Genomic DNA, 26,449 nt, shown 5'->3' on the forward strand with positions numbered 1-26,449 from the left:
CTCCATATAGACCGTGGAGATATGAATGGTGAAAATCTTTTATTTTATATAGACAGTAAAATAATGCCAAGACACCACGGACAAACGATAAGGAAAGATCACCTTCAACATAAGTAACTAGTTATTAAAGTCATTAATACAAAACCAAATAAAAAGTGCAAAAGATTAAAAATAAAAAGTATTATACTAAACACTTGTCTTCACCAAGTGATGTAAGAGACTTAGGCAAACATGGCCTTGATTGTCAAGAACTCTTACTATCAATCTTGGATCCCGAGACGACTCACACACTCTACGATGGACAATGGATGATGGTGGTGGATGATGGTGTTATGGTGGTGGTGGGTGGTGGATGAAGTGTGAGAGAGGTGGTGTGCCAAGGGATGAGAGAGAATGAAACCAAGCTCCTCTATTTATAGGCTGAACAGAAGGCTGGACACGGCCCCGTGTCCGCTGGACACGGCCCCGTGTCCGTCTGACATTCTCTCTCTTCATTAATTGTAATTCGCAATTACAATTAATGCGCCTGCTGTACTTTCACCACGCCCCCGTGTCCGCTGGACACGGCCCCGTGGTGGGCAATGGAAGCTTCTACTGGTTTATCTTTTCTGCTGCTTCCTGGGCACGCCCCCGTGTTCGCTGGACACGGGGCGTGTTCAGACTCTGTTTCTTCTCCTTTGCCTTGGGAGGTGCCGTTGAGGGTCTGGGCAGTCTACTTTTGTTCCTTTTCTTGTATTTATGGTAGAATTAGTTGTCTTTTTGCTTCTTTTGTGATTTTTGAGCTCATTTCATCCTGAAAATACAAAAGGAAGACAAAAACACTCTTTTTCCAACATTAGTACTTAAAAAGGGTTAGTTTTATGCCTTAATTGATGTGATTTATATGTTGCATTTTACACACATCAGGACCCACAAGCGGTCCATGAAATAATATGATCCATTGTCCTTCAGTTCTAGAGCAGGAGTTATGTGATAAGGAAATTCCTTATCCATCAAACCTTGTGAAACACAAGCTTGTTGAGCCTGAGAAATACGGGCTTGTATATCGGTTTGAGCTTGAATAACAGATTGAACACGTACACAATGAAGCTTAGTACGTTCCTTACGACTCAAAGCATCGGCTACGACATTCGCCTTACCAGGATGGTAGCGAATTTCGCAGTCATAGTCGTTTAGAAGTTCAACCCAACGTCTGTGACAACTGGCACCAAACCGGTAACTTCCGTACACTTTAATTATTATTTAATAACTACAATTATGTGCTTAATTGCCAGCAATGTCTGAACACATGTTAAACAAGTGAATTCATGCACGTTGTATACTACAAAATATTGCTTTAAGCATAAACGAGAGCGTTGCGTCAGAAAAAAAAAATACTAAGCAAACTCACCGGTAAGACACAATGTGTCAACAGAACTGCAGAAAGCAGTCAGACATTAGAATGGAGGCCTAGGTGTAGGTCCTACGACAAGAATACATTAAAACCCAAGAATACATATAAGGGTTTAATTTATAGACATTGCGAAAGCAAAAATAAGCACTAAAAGCACCCGAAACACACTTTAAGAGCAGAACTAATTACGACAAAACTGCGAAACGAACGTTGATGGCCGCCCGGATAATATTTAATCCCACAAATATTCTGTTATGATTAAAATTTAATTTTAATCAGGTTCGTGTTGAAAAAATAAGTTAAAACGCTTAAAAACGTTATTTTTTTTTCATGTTTAAGCGCGTACCGTGTGTTCCTACGCGACACAGTGCTTACACTGCAAAACGCAGACAATGCAGAAAACCTAGGAATATGCTAGGAATATTCCAGGAATATGCCAGGAATATGCTAGGAATATTCCAGGAATATGCTAGGAATATTCCAGGAATATGCTAGGAATATGCTAGGAATATTCCAGGAATATGCTAGGAATATGCTAGGAATATTCCAGGAATATTCCAGGAATATGCTAGGAATATTCCAGGAATATGCCAGGAATATGCTAGGAATATGCCATATGGAATGTCTATAAATACCTTGAGATGGCACATTAGACAATTCACCACCCAACACCATAAAACTACTCTCTCCTCTCCCTCAAAAACTTTCGGCCAAACACCCCTTGATCATCCATCATATTTTTCGATTTTGTTCTTCACATTCCAACATCATACAAGTGTCAAGTGTCACGCATAAGAAGGCTTGGGACACTCGGAGATCGAAGGACCTCATCCTCTAGCTTTTATCCACTTCATTTGCGCTTAGATTCCTCCCTAGCCTCGAGCTAGTGGTATGTTACTTAATACACCTTCTTGAACTATTTTGAAGTGGTTAATGTGATGTGTAATGATTAAAACTCGAAATCTTACAAAATGGTTCATTAAGGTCTACTAAAAACATGAAAAACGATGGTTAAAAGCTCACTAGTTGTGTAAATGTTGTAGTAATTGAAATTTGTGATTATTTAGACCCGATCTATGTTGTGGTAGCTCGGATCATCGTTTAACCCGGTTTGGTCGTGATCATGAATCATGACATAAGGTTGTTTTGAATGAAACAAGGGTTAAAGGGTGAAGCTCTACCACATACGAATCATGAACTTGTGTAAAAGCGTTTTACTTGTGAAATAGTGTTTAAAACTAGCCGATCTATGTATCTACAAGTGGTATTTTCAAAAGACCAAGCGTCAAAAGAAATCACATGTTCTAAACTGGATCTTACACAAACAAAAGTGATTTCTGTGAACAAACAAGTGTGTGGACACTTGTGTAACAAAAGTTTTTAGCAAAGAAATAATTTTCGTAAAAACTGACTAGAAGTTGTGAAACTTCATATTCTTTAAAAATAAGGTTTTTAAGAAATCAAACTTATTTATAAAGATAACAAGACTTACTAAATGTGCTAGTAAGTTACTACACAATTTTGGTAAGTATTCAAGTTCATGAAATGGGGAAAATTAGTGATTGTTGTTGTTGATTATTGTTGATAATTGTTGTTGATGATTATTGTTGATAATTGTTGTTGATGATTGTTGACGATTTAAAAGAAAATAAACACATGTTTTGAAAACATGGGAAACCTCCATTTTTAGGGGAAACTCTGTCAAAATTTTTATAAATCTTGACACTTAGAAAAATATAAGTTTTTGAGAAACTTATTCCCTAAAAATGTATTTAAGAGTATTACCAAGGTTTCCCTAATTTTTGGTGATAAGAAATGAGGATTTCTTCAAGCATAAAAATGGATATAAGTATGCATTTTTGAAAGAAAAATATATATATTATTTATCACCAACTTTTGTGCTAAGTGTATACCATATGTGTTATACATGCTAGCGTATTAAGACGTAAAAAAATACACTAAATACTCATGAGGAGTATAAACATGAAGATACACATACAATATACTAGACACATAATTCGGGTGCAAAGTACAAAACACAAAAGACTTATATTTATTTGTGAGAAAATAATATAAGTAAGACATTTAGTTAAAAATATAAAATATTTTTAACACAAGAAAATATACACAAAAGTGAGTGACTGAACTTGTGCGACGCAAGTCTAGTGACTAACGATAAGAAAACGCGTATAGGTTACGACGTTAATTAAGCAAATCCGGTGAAGTTTACGACGCAAGGAACGCAAAGTTGTGAGTTCATGCTCCCCCTTTTCTTTAACTGTTTTTGTTTTACACTTCGGGGGTGAAATACATGTCACAAATTGAATATTGTTTGCATATGTTATGATGGGTACAAAAACATTCAAGTGAAACATTCCAGACCATGTCTCGAATAGGGTACCATAAGCACCATTAATCAACGTATACATTCAGACCGCGGAACAAAAGGTTAGATCTAATGGGTTTCAGGCAACCCCACTCTTGGCCTACTTCTACCAATGAGTGCTTCTGTGTCTCAGTCAAGTCGACAAAAATGCCTAGGTTTGGTGGCTTCCTATGTCGTGACATATGTTAGTGGCCTTGCAAACCACTAGCAAGACTCACACATTCAAACAGTCATAGTACCCAGTTATACATACGTTTTACGAGTTACATTCAAACATTCATTCATTCTACCAGTTTTATACTATGTTTTCATTCAAGGATATTAAACATTCAAAAACAATCACTGCATGAATTCACACCAACATTATGTTGATGTTTTTCCAAAACTCACATGTATTTCAGGTAACTAAAGGTGGATGTGCGCGTGGTCCTACGCATGCTCGTGGATGTCGCTTATGTTTACCTTTAAATAAAGTTGTAAACTTTTAAGACAATGTTTTATGCGACCTAGCGATGTAAACGCTAAATGTATGTTTCAAATCATGGTATTTGAAGTTATTTTCATGAGCATGTAGTATGTTTACCTTTCGTATGCAATGAGAACCTTTCATGATCACACCTCGTGCTTCCGCCGCAGAAAGGGGTGTGACAGATTGGTATCAGAGCTGCGATTGTAGTGAACCAGGATTCCTTCTCGAGTCTAGTCTACAATCTCTAGGATCCTATCACGAAAACAATTTTTCAAAGAGTTTTCATTGCATAAAACATCCCGCGACATCCACTGCCTGAAACTGTATACATGAGTCTAGAAAAGACGCTACGTGACTTAGGGTGCACTGGGGTAGCACTTGTCTATGATTAAGGATTACTTGCAATTATTTGTGATAATTAGCATATACATGTACTAGATGTAGAATACCACTAGTATACATGACTTTGCCTGAAAACAATGACTTAACTGAAGGAGGAAACACGAGGATGAAACGAACTGTGCAGACTGTGCAAGGAGTTACGTAATTATGGATGCATACATAATTATGGAATTCAGTGCACAGAAATCACAGCAAGTCTTGTCACGTATAGATTCCCTCAGTGCAAGCCTACTATGTACTCTGTTGGAGTAATAATTGTTTGATGTCACTTATGTGGTATATATACCTGTGAATATATATGCTACTAATGTCTAGGGTGACGATATCAAGCAAATGTTTAACCCTATTGGGTCGTGTTCTGTCAGAACATGGCACCCAGAAGAGCTGTGAACGCTCGTGATCAACCTCCTCCTCCCCCACTTCCAAGAACTGCTGAAGAGCTAAACGCCCTACTGGAGGAAAGAATCTCCGCAGCTATCGCCCAGTACGAGGCGAACCGTACTGAACAAATTGGAGGACCAAGCAATGCAAGATGTAATGGGAATGGAGATTCATCTGGAGGAGACGCAGCTCAGGGCTGCACTTTCAAGCAGTTTCTCGACTGCAAACCGCTGAACTTCGACGGCACTGGAGGTGCAGTGGCGTTCGTACTCTGGACAGAAAAGACCGAGACGCATGCTGAGTCGTCTGATGACAAGAAAAGGAACGCACGCGAGGATCCTAACGTGGTCACCGGTACGTTTCTCGTTAACAATCACTTCGCATCCATATTATTCGACACTGGAGCCGATTATAGTTTCATGTCCGTGGAATTTAAACGCATACTTGGAATAGAATCTAGTAGATTAGAAATTCCTTATTCCATAGAGCTAGCCAATGGTAAACTTGTTGAATCGAGCGAAGTTGTTAGAGGTTGCACACTAGAACTTGGTGAGCGAAAATTTAGAATCGACCTCTTACCGATCCAATTAGGTAGGTTCGATGTAGTAGTCGGCATGGACTGGTTGTCCGAGAACAATGCTGAAGTTATTTGTCATGAGAAAATCATTCGCATCCCTTTAGCGAATGAGGAAACTCTCATCGTACATGGAGAAAAACGAGAGGCGCCTCTTCGAATCATCAGTTGCATTAAGGCACAAAAGTGCTTAAGGAAAGGATGTGTTGCCTTCCTAGCACACGTTGTAGATAAGAAGGCTAAGGAGACGAAACTCGAAGACATTCCTGTGGTGAAGGAATTTCCTAATGTTTTTCCCGAAGACCTGCCAGGACTACCTCCGCAACGACAAGTCGAATTCCGTATAGACTTGGTTCCAGGAGCCGCTCCTGTAGCCAAGGCACCGTATAGACTTGCGCCATCCGAAATGCAAGAATTATCTACACAACTCCAGGAGTTGTTGGATAAAGGATTCATAAGGCCAAGCTTCTCGCCCTGGGGAGCTCCAGTTTTGTTCGTGAAGAAAAAGGATGGAACCATGCGGATGTGTATCGATTACAGGGAACTGAACAAGCTAACGATCAAGAATCGGTACCCACTACCGAGGATTGACGACTTGTTTGACCAGTTACAAGGGTCAAGCTACTATTCCAAGATCGATCTTCGATCTGGATATCATCAGTTGAGGATACAAGAAGAAAGCGTACCAAAGACGGCATTCAGAACACGCTATGGACATTACGAGTTTCTTGTGATGCCATTCGGGCTGACGAATGCACCAGCGGTCTTTATGGATCTGATGAACCGTGTATGTAAACCATATCTCGATAAATTCGTGATTGTATTTATCGATGATATCCTGATTTACTCTCGGACGAAAGAAGAGCACGAGCAACACCTCAGAACCATCTTGGAACTACTGAAAAAGGAGAAACTTTATGCAAAGTTCTCGAAATGCGAATTCTGGATTCGCGAAGTACAATTTCTTGGTCACGTTGTGAATGAGAAGGGCATTCATGTAGACCCGTCCAAGATAGAAGCAATAAAGAATTGGGAAGCTCCCAAAACCCCAACTGAAGTTCGCCAATTTTTGGGCTTAGCGGGCTACTATAGGAGATTCATCGAGAATTTCTCGAAAATAGCTCAGCCGCTAACTGCCCTTACGCAGAAAGACAAGAAGTATGACTGGGGTGTTAAACAGGAGGAAGCTTTTCAGCTACTCAAAAGCAAGCTATGCGATGCACCAATATTGTCACTACCCGAAGGCACGGAAGGCTTCGTGGTATACTGCGACGCTTCGCGACAAGGCTTGGGTTGCGTGCTCATGCAACGCCAAAAAGTCATCGCTTACGCGTCAAGGCAACTGAAGGTGCACGAAAGAAATTATACCACTCATGACCTGGAACTGGGCGCAGTGGTATTCGCCTTGAAAATCTGGCGACACTATCTATATGGTACTTGATGTACAATCTTCACAGATCACAAAAGCCTGCAACACATATTTGATCAGAAGGAATTGAATATGCGCCAGCGGCGATGGGTCGAGCTGCTAAATGATTACGACTGTGAGATTAAGTACCACCCAGGAAAGGCAAACGTTGTAGCAGACGCATTGAGCCGAAAAGAAAGGGGTAAGACCCTAAGAGTTCGAGCGTTAGAAATGACCATTCGAACGAACCTCACTGCACGCATTCGTGATGCACAACAAGAAGCTCTTAAAGGAGAGAACCGCAAAGCTGAATACCTCCGAGGTGCATTGAAGTACATGGCGCCAAATGAAGAGGGAGCCTTATACTTCAAGAAGCGTATTTGGGTTCCACTCTATGGTGGCATACGAGAAGTCATCCTTAATGAAGCCCACAAATCGAGATATTCGATCCACCCAGGATCGGACAAGATGTATCAAGACTTGAAAGAGTACTATTGGTGGCCGAGACTCAAAAGCGATGTTGCTGTCTATGTTGGAAAATGCCTAACCTGTGCTAAGGTTAAGGCCGAATATCAAAAACCGTCCGGTATACTACAACAACCAGAGATTCCCGTGTGGAAGTGGGAACAAATCTCGATGGACTTCATAACGAAATTACCCAGGACCCCGAGAGGGCACGACATGATATGGGTAATAATTGATCGGTTGACGAAATCTGCGCATTTCCTACCAATCCGAGAAAAGGATAGCACTGGAAAGCTTGCAGAAATATACTTAAGAGAAATTGTGGCACGTCACGGAGTGCCTATCTCAATCATTTCAGACAGAGATGGACGCTTTGTCTCAAGAATCTGGCAATCATTTCAGGAAGCCTTTGGATCTCAGTTAGATCTAAGCACGGCATTCCATCCGCAAACAGACGGCCAGAGCGAACGGACTATACAAACGTTAGAAGATATGCTTCGCGCATGTGTCATGGATCTAGGCGGCAGCTGGGATACTCACCTACCCTTAGTCGAGTTTTCCTACAATAACAGTTATCATACAAGCATAAAGGCCGCGCCGTTCGAAGCTCTGTATGGCCGCAAGTGTCGATCGCCCTTATGTTGGGCAGATGCCGAAGATAAACGTATGGTTGGTCCTGAACTCGTTCAAGAGACAACCGACAAGATTGCGCAGATCCGAGAGCGCATTAAGGCGGCTCGAGATCGACAAAAGAGCTACGCTGATCCGAAAAGAAAATCAGTAGAATTCGAGGTGGGAGACAAAGTGTTGTTAAAGGTCTCACCTTGGAAGGGCGTAGTCAGATTTGGAAAGCGTGGAAAGCTGAATCCACGATACATCGGACCATTCAGAATATTGAAAAGAATTGGTACCGTGGCATACAAGTTGGAGTTACCGGAAGAACTTAATGGAGTACATGATACGTTTCATGTATCCAACCTGAAGAAGAGTCCAACACAAGAAAACGTGATCATCCCAATGGATGAAGTGCATATTGATGAAACCCTCCGATTTACAGAACAACCCGTTGAGGTTACCGACTGGAAGGTCAACAAGACCAGGAGGAGTAGTGTGAAACTTGTCAAAGTACGTTGGAACTCTAAGCACGGACCCGAGTACACGTGGGAACGTGAAGACCAGTTCAAAGAAAAGTATCCCCACCTATTCAAAGAGACTCCTGCAAGGGTTAGTCCATCCTGAATTTCGGGACGAAATTCTTTTAACGGGGGGAGACTGTGACAACTGGCACCAAACCGGTAACTTCCGTACACTTTAATTATTATTTAATAACTACAATTATGTGCTTAATTGTCAGCAATGTCTGAACACATGTTAAACAAGTGAATTCATGCACGTTGTATACTACAAAATATTGCTTTATGCATAAACGAGAGCGTTGCGTCAGAAAAAAAATACTAAGCAAACTCACCGGTAAGACACAATGTGTCAACAGAACTGCAGAAAGCAGTCAGACATTAGAATGGAGGCCTAGGTGTAGGTCCTACGACAAGAATACATTAAAACCCAAGAATACATATAAGGGTTTAATTTATAGACATTGCGAAAGCAAAAATAAGCACTAAAAGCACCCGAAACACACTTTAAGAGCAGAACTAATTACGACAAAACTGCGAAACGAACGTTGATGGCCGCCCGGATAATATTTAATCCCACAAATATTCTGTTATGATTAAAATTTAATTTTAATCAGGTTCGTGTTGAAAAAATAAGTTAAAACGCTTAAAAACGTTATTTTTTTTTCATGTTTAAGCGCGTACCGTGTGTTCCTACGCGACACAGTGCTTACACTGCAAAACGCAGACAATGCAGAAAACCTAGGAATATGCTAGGAATATTCCAGGAATATGCCAGGAATATGCTAGGAATATTCCAGGAATATGCTAGGAATATTCCAGGAATATGCTAGGAATATGCTAGGAATATTCCAGGAATATGCTAGGAATATGCTAGGAATATTCCAGGAATATGCCAGGAATATGCTAGGAATATTCCAGGAATATGCCAGGAATATGCTAGGAATATGCCATATGGAATGTCTATAAATACCTTGAGATGGCACATTAGACAATTCACCACCCAACACCATAAAACTACTCTCTCCTCTCCCTCAAAAACTTTCGGCCAAACACCCCTTGATCATCCATCATATTTTTCGATTTTGTTCTTCACATTCCAACATCATACAAGTGTCAAGTGTCACGCATAAGAAGGCTTGGGACACTCGGAGATCGAAGGACCTCATCCTCTAGCTTTTATCCACTTCATTTGCGCTTAGATTCCTCCCTAGCCTCGAGCTAGTGGTATGTTACTTAATACACCTTCTTGAACTATTTTGAAGTGGTTAATGTGACGTGTAATGATTAAAACTCGAAATCTTACAAAATGGTTCATTAAAGTCTACTAAAAACATGAAAAACGATGGTTAAAAGCTCACTAGTTGTGTAAATGTTGTAGTAATTGAAATTTGTGATTATTTAGACCCGATCTATGTTGTGGTAGCTCGGATCATCGTTTAACCCGGTTTGGTCGTGATCATGAATCATGACATAAGGTTGTTTTGAATGAAACAAGGGTTAAAGGGTGAAGCTCTACCACATACGAATCATGAACTTGTGTAAAAGCGTTTTACTTGTGAAATAGTGTTTAAAACTAGCCGATCTATGTATCTACAAGTGGTATTTTCAAAAGACCAAGCGTCAAAAGAAATCACATGTTCTAAACCGGATCTTACACAAACAAAAGTGATTTTTGTGAACAAACAAGTGTGTGGACACTTGTGTAACAAAAGTTTTTAGCAAAGAAATAATTTTCGTAAAAACTGACTAGAAGTTGTGAAACTTCATATTCTTTAAAAATAAGGTTTTTAAGAAATCAAACTTATTTATAAAGATAACAAGACTTACTAAATGTGCTAGTAAGTTACTACACAATTTTGGTAAGTATTCAAGTTCATGAAATGGGGAAAATTAGTGATTGTTGTTGATGATTATTGTTGATAATTGTTGTTGATGATTATTGTTGATAATTGTTGTTGATGATTGTTGACGATTTAAAAGAAAATAAACACATGTTTTGAAAACATGGGAAACCTCCATTTTTAGGGGAAACTCTGTCAAAATTTTTATAAATCTTGACACTTAGAAAAATATAAGTTTTTGAGAAACTTATTCCCTAAAAATGTATTTAAGAGTATTACCAAGGTTTCCCTAATTTTTGGTGATAAGAAATGAGGATTTCTTCAAGCATAAAAATGGATATAAGTATGCATTTTTGAAAGAAAAATATATATATTATTTATCACCAACTTTTGTGCTAAGTGTATACCATATGTGTTATACATGCTAGCGTATTAAGACGTAAAAAAATACACTAAATACTCATGAGGAGTATAAACATGAAGATACACATACAATATACTAGACACATAATTCGGGTGCAAAGTACAAAACACAAAAGACTTATATTTATTTGTGAGAAAATAATATAAGTAAGACATTTAGTTAAAAATATAAAATATTTTTAACACAAGAAAATATACACAAAAGTGAGTGACTGAACTTGTGCGACGCAAGTCTAGTGACTAACGATAAGAAAACGCGTATAGGTTACGACGTTAATTAAGCAAATCCGGTGAAGTTTACGACGCAAGGAACGCAAAGTTGTGAGTTCATGCTCCCCCTTTTCTTTAACTGTTTTTGTTTTACACTTCGGGGGTGAAATACATGTCACAAATTGAATATTGTTTGCGTATGTTATGATGGGTACAAAAACATTCAAGTGAAACATTCCAGACCATGTCTCGAATAGGGTACCATAAGCACCATTAATCAACGTATACATTCAGACCGCGGAACAAAAGGTTAGATCTAATGGGTTTCAGGCAACCCCACTCTTGGCCTACTTCTACCAATGAGTGCTTCTGTGTCTCAGTCAAGTCGACAAAAATACCTAGGTTTGGTGGCTTCCTATGTCGTGACATATGTTAGTGGCCTTGCAAACCACTAGCAAAACTCACACATTCAAACAGTCATAGTACCCAGTTATACATACGTTTTACGAGTTACATTCAAACATTCATTCATTCTACCAGTTTTATACTATGTTTTCATTCAAGGATATTAAACATTCAAAAACAATCACTGCATGAATTCACACCAACATTATGTTGATGTTTTTCCAAAACTCACATGTATTTCAGGTAACTAAAGGTGGATGTGCGCGTGGTCCTACGCATGCTCGTGGATGTCGCTTATGTTTACCTTTAAATAAAGTTGTAAACTTTTAAGACAATGTTTTATGCGACCTAGCGATGTAAACGCTAAATGTATGTTTCAAATCATGGTATTTGAAGTTATTTTCATGAGCATGTAGTATGTTTACCTTTCGTATGCAATGAGAACCTTTCATGATCACACCTCGTGCTTCCGCCGCAGAAAGGGGTGTGACAACGTCGTTGTCTCATGTTGAGCTCTTTCTGATTGAAGATATGCTGAAGACTCTTGTGGTCCGTGAAAACCACACATTTCGTACCGTACAAATAGTGTCTCCAAATCTTAAGAGCGAAGACAACTGCACCCAACTCCAGATCATGAGTGGTGTAGTTCTTCTCATGTATCTTCAACTGTCTTGATGCGTATGTTATGACTTTGTTTCTTTGCATCAGGACGCAGCCAAGACCTAATTTAGATGCTTCGCAATAAACGACGAAATCATCATTGCCCTCAGGCAATGTTAGGACAGGTGCGTCGTAAAGCTTTTGTTTCAAAGTCAGAAACGCTTCCTCTTGCTTGACTCCCCAATCAAATGGCTTGTTCTTCTGAGTTAGAGCAGTTAGAGGAACGGCAATTTTTGAGAAATTTTCTATGAAGCGGCGATAATAACCCGCTAGACTAAGAAAAGAACGAACCTCAGTAGGAGTAGTAGGCGTATCCCAATCCTTAATCGCACTGATCTTGGAGGGATCTACATGAATACCTTGTTCGTTGACAATGTGTCCTAAGAATTGAACCTCTTTAAGCCAGAATTCACACTTGGAGAATTTGGCGAAAAGTTGCTCTTTCTTTAGGAGTTCCAAAGTAAGACGAAGATGTTGTTCATGATCAGCGCGCGTCTTAGAATATATTAAAATGTCATCAATGAAAACGATGATGAACTTATCCAAATAAGGTTTGCAGACCCTATTCATTAAGTCCATGAAAACAGCAAGAGCATTAGTCAAACCGAATGGCATGACTGTAAACTCATAATGTCCATAGCGAGTACGGAACGCTGTCTTGGGAATATCTTCTTCGTGCACACGGAGTTGATGATATCCAGATCGCAGATCAATCTTTGAAAAATAAGAAGCGCCTTGCAATTGATCGAAGAGATCATCAATGTGAGGTAGGGGATATCGATTCTTGATGGTAAGCTTGTTAAGCTCACGATAATCGATACACATCCTAAAAGATCCATCCTTTTTCTTGACAAAAAGAACGGGAACACCCCAAGGTGAAAAGCTAGGTCGGATAAAACCTTTGTCGGAGAGTTCCTGCAGCTGCTTAGATAACTCTTGCATCTCAGACGGTGCAAGACGGTATGGAGCTCTGGCAATGGGATTTGCACCAGGTACGAGATCAATACGGAACTCGACTTGGCGTGCTGGGGGTAGACCAGGTAATTCTTCAGGAAAAACTTCAGAATAATCCCGAACGACAGGAATATCTGAAATAGTCTTACCCTTGCCTTTATCCGCTGTAACATGTGCTAAGAAAGCCACGTATTTCTTCCGTAGATACTTCCGTGCTTTAAAACAAGGCATGAGTTTGAGACCACCGGCAGGCTTCTCACCACGAACCTGTAGGATCTCGCCTGTCGACAGCGGCACACGAACAATCTTCTCAGAACAAACTATCTATGCGCGATGCTTAGATAACCAATCCATTCCCACTATAATGTCGAAGCTTCCAAGTTGCATTGGCGTGAGGTCAATAGGAAAAATATGGTCGTTAAGGTTCAACTGGCAGTCGCGTAGAACAGAATTAAGAACAATGGGTTCACCACTGGCAACCTCTACTGTCAAAGGTTTACCTAGTTTCGTTCTAGACACGCGAAGCATTGGCTCAAAAGACAATGACACAAAACTCTTGTCGGCACCCGAATCAAAAAGAACAGATACTGGCTGATTATTAATAAAGAACGTACCGTTCACCACTTCGTTGTCTGCTTGTGCCTCTTGTGCATTCATGTTGAAGACTCGACCTCGAGCCTGAGCCTGATTCTGGTTTGCATTCTGGTTCTGGTTGGCTAGCCTTGGACACCGATTTCTGTAGTGGGTCAGATCCCCACAGTTATAACAAGCACCTGGTGGGTAGTTTGGTCGTGCAGCTTGACCCTGTTGCTGAGCAACTTGTTGAGCAGGGTTCTGAACTGCGCGATTCTGAGCAAACCGACAAACATTGGCAAGATGACCTGACTTCCCACAGTTTGTACAGAAACGGCACTGATGTTGCGGCTGATGGTGACTGTTGCATTGATTGCACAAAGGTGCACTTCCTGAATAGGGCTTCTTTGCTGGAGGCTGGTTGGGAGCTGCCTGGTTAGCTTGGGCAGTGACAGCATAGTTTTGGGAAGCCTTACGCTTATTTGCCCTTTTTGATGAACTAGACTCCTTTCCATTCTTGTTTTGACCTTTATTGCTATCTTCCTTGTCAGCCGACTGCTTCTTGCCCTTGTCACCCTTCCTGTGTAATTTATTCTTTCGAATCTGCGACTCAGTCAACGTCGCTGATAACTCGATCGCCTGACGGAGTGTGGTAGGGTTGCTACCAGTAAGGATGTCGTGTACCGAGTCAGGCAGGCCGTCGATGTACCTTTCGATAGCCTTATCGAGTGGGGTAACCATAGTCGGGCAAAGCAGACTCAACTCCTCAAACCTATCAGTATAAGCCCTGTGCTCGCCACTATCTTGCTTCAAAACATCAAATTCTTTCTCCAACGCTCGTTGTTCATGACGAGGACAAAACTCCCTCATCATAAGAGCTCTCAGTTCAGCCCATGTCTGAGCTAGAGCAACTTCTGCACCTTGATCTCTCATAACCCCGTTCCACCACGTAAGAGCCCTCTTCTGAAGCACACTCGAAGAAAACTCGACCTTGCGATTGTCAGGACACTACACATGGCGAAAAGTATTCTCGATGCTCTCGAACCATTGAAGAAGCCCAGTTGCTCCCTCAGAACCACTAAACTTGAGTGGCTTAGCCGCGTTAAAATCCTTGTATTTGCATGTACCATTGTTGTTGTTGTTGGCCTGGTTCCATTGAGCAAAGAGATTTGGGAATTGAGCAGCCATCTGCTGCGCAATAATTTCTGCCAGCTCGGCAGTAGCTATCTGGTTGTCGCGTCGAGGAGGCATTCTAGAAGAGAAAAACATGAAATGAAACGAGTGAGATGATTGGATGAAGAGAATGAGATGAAGCAAAATCAACAAAAGCAAAGATGGCGGTCATGCATCGCAAAGCAAACAAGCGACATGAAATGTCTAGTCAAAGTAAATGGGTCAGAATTAGTGTATCGCGAAGACATGCTCGCCTATAAGTGAACACTCACCCCAAGAGTTCCCAGGTAAGAGTGACTGGTCCGATTATGTGGATTTGTACGAACACTCTAGCCTTAGACAGAAAACCCAGGGTACAGGCATTCACTCTTCCAGTTCGCACGTGTTCACACTATTAACCCAAAACTTTGACGGGATTTTTGAAATCCAAAGAGGTTCAAAACCATATAACAGAGGGTTCAAAACCTAGTAATCAATCATCCTCGAACAGATGATTAATTTTCAAGCGGATTCGGAACCAAAGTTCTCGTTGTGGTTATCACCTAAGGATAGGTGATGTGCATGTTTTAAACTCTAAACACAAGATAACTTGTGTTAGGGTCCTAGAAAGTTATAGTCTAGGTCAAAGCATTACTAATAACCTAATTCCCTATAACCAATGGCTCTGATACCAACTCTTCTGTCACACCCCGACCGCGTATAACATGCAACCGCGGCGGAAAACGTCGGGGAGTGTTGTGGACAGAATTAATTGTTATACAACCATGGAAATTAAAGTCACATTTTATTTATCAAACACGGGTGTTACATTGTCTTAAAAAGAAGTACAGAATTCAAAACATAGTTATACTAGTTCTATCTTCATTTTTTAGTCTCTAAGGCACAGGTCCACCCTAGTATCGTGATCAACATCTTATGGAACAGCTCCTGAAAACACATGTGAAAGTAGGTACGTCAGCATAAAAATGCCTGTGAGATACATAGGTTTTGTGAAAGTGGGATTCATGACTTGAGTTTTAAAGAAATGTTTAATAACAGTCAGTCATGAACCTTGTAATTTGTCTCGCTTTGTAAACCATTTGAAAAGCGATAATATCAGATGATATGTATAGATAAACGTAAGGTTAAATGAATAACCTAGTAAAATGAGTTGAATAAGATAAGTTGTTTTGTAAGACAATGTTTTATGAAAAGTATGTTATTTGTATAAAATGTTATATGTCTAAACTGAAATGATTTAGATAACGCTAAGATATGTAATATTATACAAACACTTATATATAGGAAGTACCAGCGGCGTATCCACCATGTTTGCATCATATTACATACTCCACGTTACTCAAACCATTTACCCAAACCATCCACCATGTAAGATTGTTCTTGTATAACTCAATTGTCAAGTGTTATTGTGTAAACCATGTCAAATGTCTATGTTCAATGTAAACCACCAAATGTGTATGTCAATGTCAACGTGTTTATGTTCAATGTAAATCATGTAATGTGTATCCCAAAATGTATCATGTACGATAAGCGAAATGTATCAACTTAAACCATATGTAAAATGCACAAAACAAGTCGTTGAAGTAAAACGTGGTTTAAATCAACGTTATGTTCTGTGGAAAAATGCATGCTCTATTGATATTAACATTTATGCGGTATTGTGAAATATGCATACATCCAAGCCTTGAGACTGTGGCGATAAACCCTTAAACAAATTAAAGGTTTATCTAAGTTATGTATATCGAATTCGGTCATTCCTTACAATCCTATCAAACCCAGGATTTCAGGAACGGGAGTTGTCAATTCCTATGGTACCACTACCTACTAACGAACGGCGTGATCAATGTTAATGAATGTATTGTCCCATGTTAAACAAACCAAATGTCATAACAAAATGAAGGCATGTGATGTAAACAATTGTACTAAGTATGCTAAGTAAACATACGAAGCAGAAATGTTCATGTAAATCAATGTGCCCATATGCTGAGTAAACATATGCAGCAGAAATGTTCAGGTAAATCAATGTGTCCATATGCTGAGTAAACATATGCAACAGAAATGTTCATGTAAATCAATGTGTCCATATGCTGAGTAAACATATGCAACAGAAATGTTCAGGTAAATCAATGTGTCCATATGCTGAGTAAACATATGCAACAGAAATGTTCATGTAAATCAATGTGTCCATATGCTGAGTAAACATATGCAACATAAATGTTCATGTAAATCAATGTGTCCGTATGCTGAGTAAACATATGCAACAGGAATGTAATGTAAATCAATGTACTAAGTACGCACACAATGGGCATACATAGCATGAAATGTAATGAAATCGTGTACTATAATGTACTAACAACATAGCAGGCATATGATGTGAAAACATGGAAAGCATGAATGTAACAGATAGGCACATGTGTTTCACCCCAAAACAGTTTGGAAAACAGTAAAAGAGGGGTTCAATGTACTCACATGAACTCCTCGAAAACATGTAAAAGATGGGGTTCTATGTACTCACCTGAGATTGCTTTGGAGTTCTTGTATAATAACCAGATAATGCTAAAGATCACGGGATATCAAACGACACCTAATAGGTAGCTATGTTAATATACCGGACCAAATCGGAAGGATCGGATAGTATGCGGGTTCGTAAACCAAACGAGTATGGAGACTCGTGTAATATGGTTTAACAAAGCCTACATACTAAAATGAAACCTAACCTAAGTGCTTGCGACCCATCACGACCCGTTTAGGTAGCTTATGCTACCTTACGCGTCGTTCACGTAGAACGCGTTTGGAACGCCTAACATCGTGACCACAAGGCATAACCTCGGAAGGTTATAGCTATGGTCACCTAATGTGTTTGGTCGGATCCTAATGATCGACCAAATGGGTCGGGTTCGAAAGTATAAGCGATGGTTTAGATCGTTTACCTTACGACCCTATATAAGCACTATACTAAAAGTAACGAGCTAAGCATGTTAGAACATGCTTAACTAAGTTTAGAAAACAGGTTTGGCATCAAAGCAAACGACTTTGATGCTCACGAGTAGTTTGGTTACAAAATATGCAAGAATGCACATTTTGGCCGAAACTACGACTCGTCACTGAGCCTAGATAACGTGGTAATCCGTAGGTATAGTCACTACGGACTATAACCATCGTGATCACGCTCACGTTATGAAGTTCCATGAACTTCGGGTTGACCATAGGCTGGTCAATGCAGAAAGTCAACAAAACGTTGACTTTCGGACTCGAAAAGCGAATAAAAGAACGAAAGAAGACTTACGGAGGGTCCCCGAATGCTAATCTAGATCAAAGAGCTCAGGTATGAAGCAATGGCATCAACTTAGAGCATTTTGATCAGATTGTGTGGGTTTTACATCAAAGGGGGGGGGGGTATTTATAGGAAAAGTAGAGCCGTTAGGATCGTTTCTTGATTTTCGTGCCACGATCTTAAGCGTCCACTTGTCAAAATGTTGTGGTTACTGAAAATGGCCCTTGGCTCTTGATTGGGTGAAAGGGCATTGCCCCTTGGTGTGTTTGAAAGGCCAAATTGCAAGAAAAAACAAAAATTTGGTTACTGGAAGTGCCATGCGGCCCACATCAGGATATGCAGAAACTCAGGCGGGCCGCCTGGGCCTGTCTGATCTGCATATACTTTCAGAAATGGCAGTTTTGGTCCCTGTTGCGTATTTAAGCCATTTCCGACACTTCTAAGGCCCGTAAAGCCAACTTTAAGGCCCTAAAATGATGCCTAAACATTGTGGACATGAAACATGCTCAAAAATGTTCCGGATGTTGGTTCGTTTGGCCGTACGATCGCGATGTTCGCTTAATTACGACGGAATGCGCATAAGCGTGAAAAACGATCCAAATGACGCGACGAATGGATTTTTCTCATGCCAAACACTAAGGCATAATATAAGGATGTTTACATAAATTTTTGGATGTCCGGACGTATTCAGAACGTAAGTTATGCTCGAAAGTGCAAACTTGTGCACTTTTTGACACTTTTAGTCCTGAATGACCCAAAAGTTTGTTTTAGCATACCAAACCCCTCAAAGCCTATTTCTAAGCTATGTAAAGGATATTTATGGTATGTTTAACTTATGGACATGTTCCGGAATGTTCGTTACAGTTCAAATTGGCATACTTTCGCAGTTTGTCAAGTTTAGTCCCTGTAAGCGAATTAACTTGTTTTTGCTATACCAAGGCCTTCAAAACTTATTTCTAAGTTATGTAAAGGTTATTTAAGGTAGGTTGAGTATATGTTGATGTTCCAGAGTATTTGTCGCATTAAACTGAGTACGTTTACGCACCAGTTTGCGTATAATTCTCCAGAAAGCGATGTAGGGTTTGAAATTGAACAAAAGTCAAAACATGAAAAATGTAAAACACAACCAAACAAACATTGGGATAAAATAACATTGTTTTATTGATAATAGAACTGTTCATAAAGATTACAAGCACAAATGTTACATCGGGCAAGTGGACCGATATCAACAAAAGGCCGGTCGGTCGACAAATAAAATGCCGTCAAAGAGATAAAAAACCAACGAGTTGGATGAACCCGAAACGCCAACCTCCGTCGCTCGAAACACCGAGTCAATGATGATATTTCGGAGGAAGAGCCGGTAGAAGAGCTACCACGACCCGCTGGAAGAAGCGGTGCAAGATCGAAAAGGCCCGTGTCATCATCGATGGGGATCCGAAATGACTAATGTATTTTCGGAGATAAACAAACGACTTCAAGACATACACGAACTAAGGACTAAACGTATGGAAGATAACTGCGAAGTGACCGAGATTATGCGGGATAGACAATGGGCTCATGACTTTGAATTCTACTCGAAATCGCACGACCACCTAACCGGAAAAGCGTTGAAGATGGCGTTGACACAAAAGGAGCGAATCGAAAAATAATATTCCCTGTTGAGTTTTTAATTTTATTTTAGTGTAATGTTTTTTTTTTAATTTATTTAATGTTTTTTTTTATTTTATTGTAATGTTTTTTTTTTTATTTAATGAAATGATTTTTAATTTTATAAAGTTAGAAATTAATTAAAAAATTAAAAATTAATTAATTGACCAATGATAAGATAGGGGTTTTATATCTACGCGTTTTAGGGGGTGTTTGGGATTGCGTTTTCAACCTGATTATTTGATTATTGTGTTTTGAAATCGCAAAAAATTTATTTTGAGTGTTTGGTAAAAAATTAATAAAAAGTGATTTTTTACGTTTTGTAGAGTTCAAAACGTGATAATCCATAAGTAGGTCACCCCTTGCTGCAGGAAAACGTGATAATCCAAAAACTGATTTTTTACGTTTTCACTTGTTTATTTTTTTAAAATATATATACTTGCCAAACACTCAAATAGTTGATTATCTGATTATTGTGATATCAAACAACATAATCAAATCCAAACAATGTTGATTATCTGATTATTGTGATATCAAACAACATAATCAAATCCAAACACTATCTTTCTGCATCACGTTTTGTTACAGCTAATTATCTGATTCTGATTATTCAAAACGCATAATCTATTTTCAAAACTCAACCCCAAACACCCCCTTAATGATATAACGGCCCATAAAGCTTTTATGGGGCTTTATTAGTATACATCGCAAGCTTAAAAAAAGAAAAAAAAAAGGAAAAAGAAAATGAGATATAGATGTTTGTAAACCCTAATCATCGCCCGCCTCGCCTCTTGTTGTGTAACCATTCGTTAGCCAATGGCGTCTCTTGCTTATTCTTCTTCGGGGAAGCTCGCTCCTACCAACAACTTTCGCTCTTCAATCCCTGCCAAAAACACCTTCATTGTGAGCTATTATTATGCACCTCTTTTATGCTTTACATTACTTTTTACCTCAATATTTGTCTTCATCTAACTTATTAATCACCCGATTGGATCAACAACTAAAACTTTGAATCTAGATAATAATAAACTTTGAATATTTGTCTTCATCTAACTTATTAATCACCTGGATGGATCAACAAGTAAAACTTTTTAGATAGTTGGCACTGCGTTTATCATGTCTTTGAATTCACTTTAATGAATATAGATAGAATGGAAGTGTTGAGCTAATTATGATGTCTTGGTGACAGAGTTGCAGGGTGAATTACAAGGAGAATGGGAGGCCGAATTTGCAGCAAGAAGCTATGCCTTACTCGTTGACTTCAAATCAGTTTGAGAGAACGCCAGTTAGAAAGGATGAGAAACGACTTCGGATTTTTTCAGGCACTGCCAATCCATTATTATCTGAGGTACAATTTGCTCACTTTCAATATGTTTTTGTTGTGTTGCTAACTAATAGACTAGTATTTGACAGGAAGTTGCATGCTATATGGGCCTAGACCTTGGAAAGATCGACATAAAACGTTTCGCTGATGGAGAGATATACGTCCAGTTGCGCGAGAGTGTTAGAGGGTGCGATGTATATCTTGTCCAGCCGACATGTCCTCCTGCAAATGAAAATCTTATGGAGCTTCTGATCATGATAGATGCTTGTCGCAGAGCATCTGCTAAAACCATCACTGCCGTTATTCCCTACTTTGGATACGCCAGGGCTGATCGCAAGGTACCTTAGTATTTCCAGATTATTGCTGCTGAAACTTATGGTTGTTAAACACGTAACTTGCTCGTTTCAGACTCAAGGACGAGAATCCATTGCAGCTAAACTTGTTGCAAATCTGATAACCGAAGCAGGAGCAGATCGAGTTCTTGCTTGTGATCTTCATTCTGGGCAATCGATGGGTTATTTTGACATTCCGGTTGATCATGTTCATGGTCAGGTAATGGATCTGATAGTTTTTTACAGACTTAAGTTGCACAACTTATCGAGTCGTCATATCGATGATTTTATTCAGGATTTCTTCATCTCATTACTGTTTGATTAAAAACTACTTGCTGATATTTATTCTACTTGCATCATTAGCCCGTGATACTTGATTACCTTGCTAGCAAGACAATTAAAACGGATGATTTAGTAGTGGTGTCCCCGGATGTTGGTGGAGTTGCTAGAGCACGAGCTTTTGCTAAAAAGTTATCTGATGCGCCATTGGCCATTGTTGATAAGCGGCGTCATGGGCACAATGTCGCTGAAGTAAGAAGTTTATAGATGAAGGAAAGAATTATATTCTCCCTGTTCATGTTTCTGATATTACCCGTTTCAGGTAATGAATTTGATCGGTGATGTGAAAGGTAAAGTAGCAGTTATGGTGGATGACATGATCGATACTGCTGGTGAGATTTACTTTCTTCTTCTTCCTCTTGTATCTCTTTATCATGGTTTTAAAAAACGTATGAGGCGTGCGCCTCAAGGCGCGACTCGAGGCGAAACGGCCAAAAAACGAGTCTGAGGCGCGCCTCATGGTGTTTTTAATGTATATGCGCCTCAGAGGGGCTGAGGCACTAAGAAAGCTGCGCCTCAGGGGATTTTGATAGCTGTTTTTTATGTTTTTGACTTTTTGTGTCAATTTCAAGCATTTCATGTCTTTTTTAAGTGTGTTTCTGATGATTTTGATGAAACTGATGATGAAATTAGTTAATATTATTATTTTTATAATATATATAATTTTTATATTTATTTACTAATTAATACCGCCTCGAGGCTTACGCCTTGTGAGGCGAAGGGAAAACGCCTCGAAACTCGTTTCCGTAGTCTTTATATGGCGATTAATATGTTGATTTTGTGTTTATAGGTACTATTGCCAAAGGAGCAGACCTGTTGCATCGTGAAGGGGCAAGGGAAGTTTATGCATGCAGCACGCATGCTGTTTTCAGGTAACTCACACACACCTTTTACCTCATACTTTGTCTCTTCCGTATGAAAATGAATGGTTTAAGTTAAGTGGATATGTTTTACGGCAGTCCGCCAGCAATTGAACGGTTGTCAAGTGGTCTATTTCAAGAGGTGATTATCACGAATACCATTCCGGTGTCTGAAAAGAACTATTTCCCACAGCTGACTGTCTTATCGGTAGCAAACCTACTTGGCGAGAGCATCTGGCGTGTGCATGATGATTACCCTGTAAGTATTGTTTTACATTTATATGCTTTTTTCTAGAGCTGCAAAGATGGGCTCGTAATTGGTTAGGTTGAGCTGACCGACCCACAAACACTACTTTGTTTGTACTATTAAATTTTTTGTTAGCAGTTCATTCATTTATCATTTACAATAATAACTTCGATGATAATTCACGGTTTGTGGGTTAGTCTAAATGGGTTCGGGCCAGTTTGGGGTCGAACCCACGAAATGGGTGTTTGGGTTGATTTACTGGGTTCGTGGGTCGATCGTTTGGTTACTCAAAAGAATTTTAAATGTGCGACTTAAATTGCTTGGGTATTTTATGCCAAATATTTTACACACATTCGTTTTTTAGGTTGTAATTTGTTTTTTAGAGTATTAATATGCTAAAAAGGTAAAAAAAAAATATGGGTAAACGGGTCTTGTTCATGTTAACCCGCAAATACTCGTGTTGAGTTCGGTGTCATGTTTATGGCACTACTTTTAGGTTTGTGTTAAATTTCTGGTTTTGATCCATTTAGCACTCATAAAGTAAGTTCAACAAGTTGCTAATTCGTGTCAATACCGTGTTTTATGCAGGGTGGTTTTGAACACTTCTCTGGTCTGGGCATCGATTAAGATTTTGTGTGGTTCACACATCGTCTCAGTTGTCGTCCTTTGTACAAATATTAACCCTATGCAGAATCAAAACTTTGTATAAAGGCCTACATTGCCATTCTAAACAAGCTTCGGTATACAAAGACTTTGACTCGGCTAAAGGACATGACACATTTGTTCTGCAAGTGTTTTTTCGTAAAATGTAGCATCATGTGTGGACGGACACCTGTTTAAATAATCCATAACTATTAAAAGACTATGGTCAAAATATATTTTATGACATGTTCCCTGTTAATGAACATTTGAGGATTTTAAGGAACTAATGCTATGATTCATAAATGAATATCAAATTTTGCATAGGCTCAACATGACAAGCGACAAGAATGTTCCATGGTCGGTTGTACGCCCAAGCCATGCTTCAACCGTCCCATAGCCAGACAATCATATTTATGAGAGCTGTGTTAGCGGCAATAAAGTTTTGTATGTAATCAAATTATGAAATCGATGATAGGGTACCGGTGAGAACACGGTTTGTGGTTTGGTTAATCTAAGATAGGGATATAATCAACTCTGTGAATGTTAATACATAGTATATGTACATTATATAGGTTGTGTTTATTGCTTGTGTTTTAGATACATATCCTGATTGGCACAAAATAGAAGAGCAAAAAATCAACACTTATAAATAATACAATATAGCTTGTGCACCGCTGATCATCAAACAAGCTGTTGAATTTAACACCACAAGTCTTTGTACGAACAACAACAACGATAATTCTGCAGTATGCTCGAACATAACGACCATCTCAACATCTCTAGAGGCTGATAAAATGAACTTTTATTGTTTTACACCGTTTAGATCTCAAATATCAGGGAACCAAATATCTGATTACAAAAATCGTCTTCCATTCGTGGCATATTAAGGATATGAATTCGGTTATCTGCACAAGATATCTGTACGACATAGTTCAAAGCAAAAGGAAGAAAAGATAACTACAAAAAGTCATCTTTACTCATGAAAAGATAATAAAACAAAGAAACAGGCCCCAATCTATGCTTTCTGGTGTCTAGTTGCCATAATACATTGCCCACTAATAATTTATAGAGTTTCATTTGAAGGATTAGGATCAAATATAAAGGATTCTAATTGTAAGAAGGGTACAAAGTCTCCTAAAAAAACCCACTATATAAAAAAAAAAAGAAAAAAAAAAACTTAAACATCCACCACCACCAAAAACCTAAACCCCCACCCACCCCCCTCCCCCATCACCCCCCCCCCCGCCCCCCAATTTTTTTTTTTTTTTGCCTAGGAGGTGGGGGGTGGGGGTTTAGGTTTTTGGGTGGTGGGGGTGGGTGTTTAGTTTTTTTTTAGATTTTTTTAGGTTTTTGGGGGGTGGGGTGGGGTGAGGTATAGTTTTTTTTTTTGTTTTTTTTGCCGCGGGGGTGGGGGTTTAGGTTTTTGGGTGGCGGTGGGGTGGGGTGTAGAAATGGGCATAATACCCGGTTCCAAACCCGAACCCGTAGAACCTACCCTGAACCGGTTCCAGTTCGTACCCGGTACATAGGAGAACCGGGTCCAGGTTCAAAAAACCCGGTGGTTCCTACCCGGTTCCATTTTTTCTCATAATAAATGGGTAGTACCCGGTTCCGAACCCTACCCGGTTTATACCCGTACCCGGTTCCTCTCCTGTACCCGGTTCCTCCAGTATACCCGGTATTATGTTTTACATTTTGAACCGGGTTTTGTCACTTTTAAACCGGTTACTGTAAACCGGTTCTGTTACTTTTAAATGTTACTCGAAACCGGTTACTTGAAGTTGATATATTTATTTGAGGTTTTTTTTTTTTTTTTTTTTTTTTTTTTTTTTTTTTATATAACCCATTACTAAACCTAAAACACACCGTTTTATTTATAACAAACGATTACAATATTACATAACAAACCTAAGTTAACTAAACATTACCAAATCTAACTTACTAAAACATAACAATCCTAACTTAACTAAACATTGCACAACAACAACCTAAACATTCGTTGCATGCCATCCTCTCTTCGTTTGATTTGTTTTTGGAGTAGTAAACTAGTAGTTGAAGGTGAAATGAAGAACTTGAGGTAATAATGTGAGTGAAGGGTGAGAATTTAGGGTTTTATAGGAAAAAAAACATTTTTTCAATATAAAATCGGTCCCAACGGTCATATACCCGTTGGAACCGGTTCCAAACAGTGATATGCAACTTTTGGTTTGAAAGTACCGGTTCCTGTCAGTACCCGGAATACCCGGTTCCAAACTGTACCCGAACCCGGTTCGAAAATACCCGTAACCGGTTACATCGGTTCCGTTTTTTTATACTTCTACCCGGGTTCAACCCAGACCCGGTTCCTAAGTGTACCCAGTTCCGTTAAGTAATGTCAGTACCCGGGTACGGGTAGTACCCGGTTCCGGGTATTCAGAATACCCGGTTATGCCCATCTCTAGTGGGGTGGGGGTGGGTGTTTAGGTTTTGGGTGGTGATGTAGTGGGTTTAATTTTAGGTTATTGGACACTTGTCACTCTATAAATCCTTCTTACACTTCTTACAATTAGGAGTCTTTGTAAAATAACTTGACCCTTCATTTGAATGAATTAGTACAACCATAATAAAATGTATAAGATAAAAACGTGAAGTTGTCTATTTTCCCTTACCCGAATACAAAAAGGCTTTTGACTTGTGAAGAAAAAACGTCACTAACACTCAGATAGATACGCCTTAAAAAACTTCACTTTCTATATTACAACTACTAGCAAATGCCTTATCACCCAAACCTCTCCAAAGTAGAGATGGGCATAATCGGGTATTTTTAATACCCGGACCTGGTTCCTACCCGTATCCGGTTCCCCTCAAAGTTGACAGTACCCAGTTCCTCTCAAACCCGGTTCCGGGTCATAGCCGGGTATTTGCCCAAAAAACAAGAACCTGTTGTACCCG

At 39.4% G+C, this 26,449-nt stretch overlaps 1 protein-coding gene across 1 annotated transcript; it reads left to right on the plus strand.

Annotated features, from left to right (window-relative positions):
• Nucleotides 1-20,501: 20,501 nt before the first annotated feature.
• Nucleotides 20,502-23,801, plus strand: LOC110930816 (ribose-phosphate pyrophosphokinase 1). Its single transcript, XM_022174203.2, has 9 exons — nucleotides 20,502-20,677; nucleotides 20,964-21,122; nucleotides 21,188-21,436; nucleotides 21,507-21,650; nucleotides 21,794-21,961; nucleotides 22,032-22,101; nucleotides 22,560-22,641; nucleotides 22,729-22,888; nucleotides 23,465-23,801. Exons 1-9 carry the CDS (start codon nucleotides 20,591-20,593, stop codon nucleotides 23,501-23,503), a joined length of 1,158 nt encoding a protein of 385 aa, XP_022029895.1. The 5' UTR covers nucleotides 20,502-20,590; the 3' UTR covers nucleotides 23,504-23,801.
• Nucleotides 23,802-26,449: the final 2,648 nt, after the last annotated feature.

The sequence above is a fragment of the Helianthus annuus genome, chromosome 8, assembly GCF_002127325.2.
Source record: "Helianthus annuus cultivar XRQ/B chromosome 8, HanXRQr2.0-SUNRISE, whole genome shotgun sequence".
NCBI classification, from domain to species: Eukaryota; Viridiplantae; Streptophyta; class Magnoliopsida; order Asterales; family Asteraceae; genus Helianthus; species Helianthus annuus.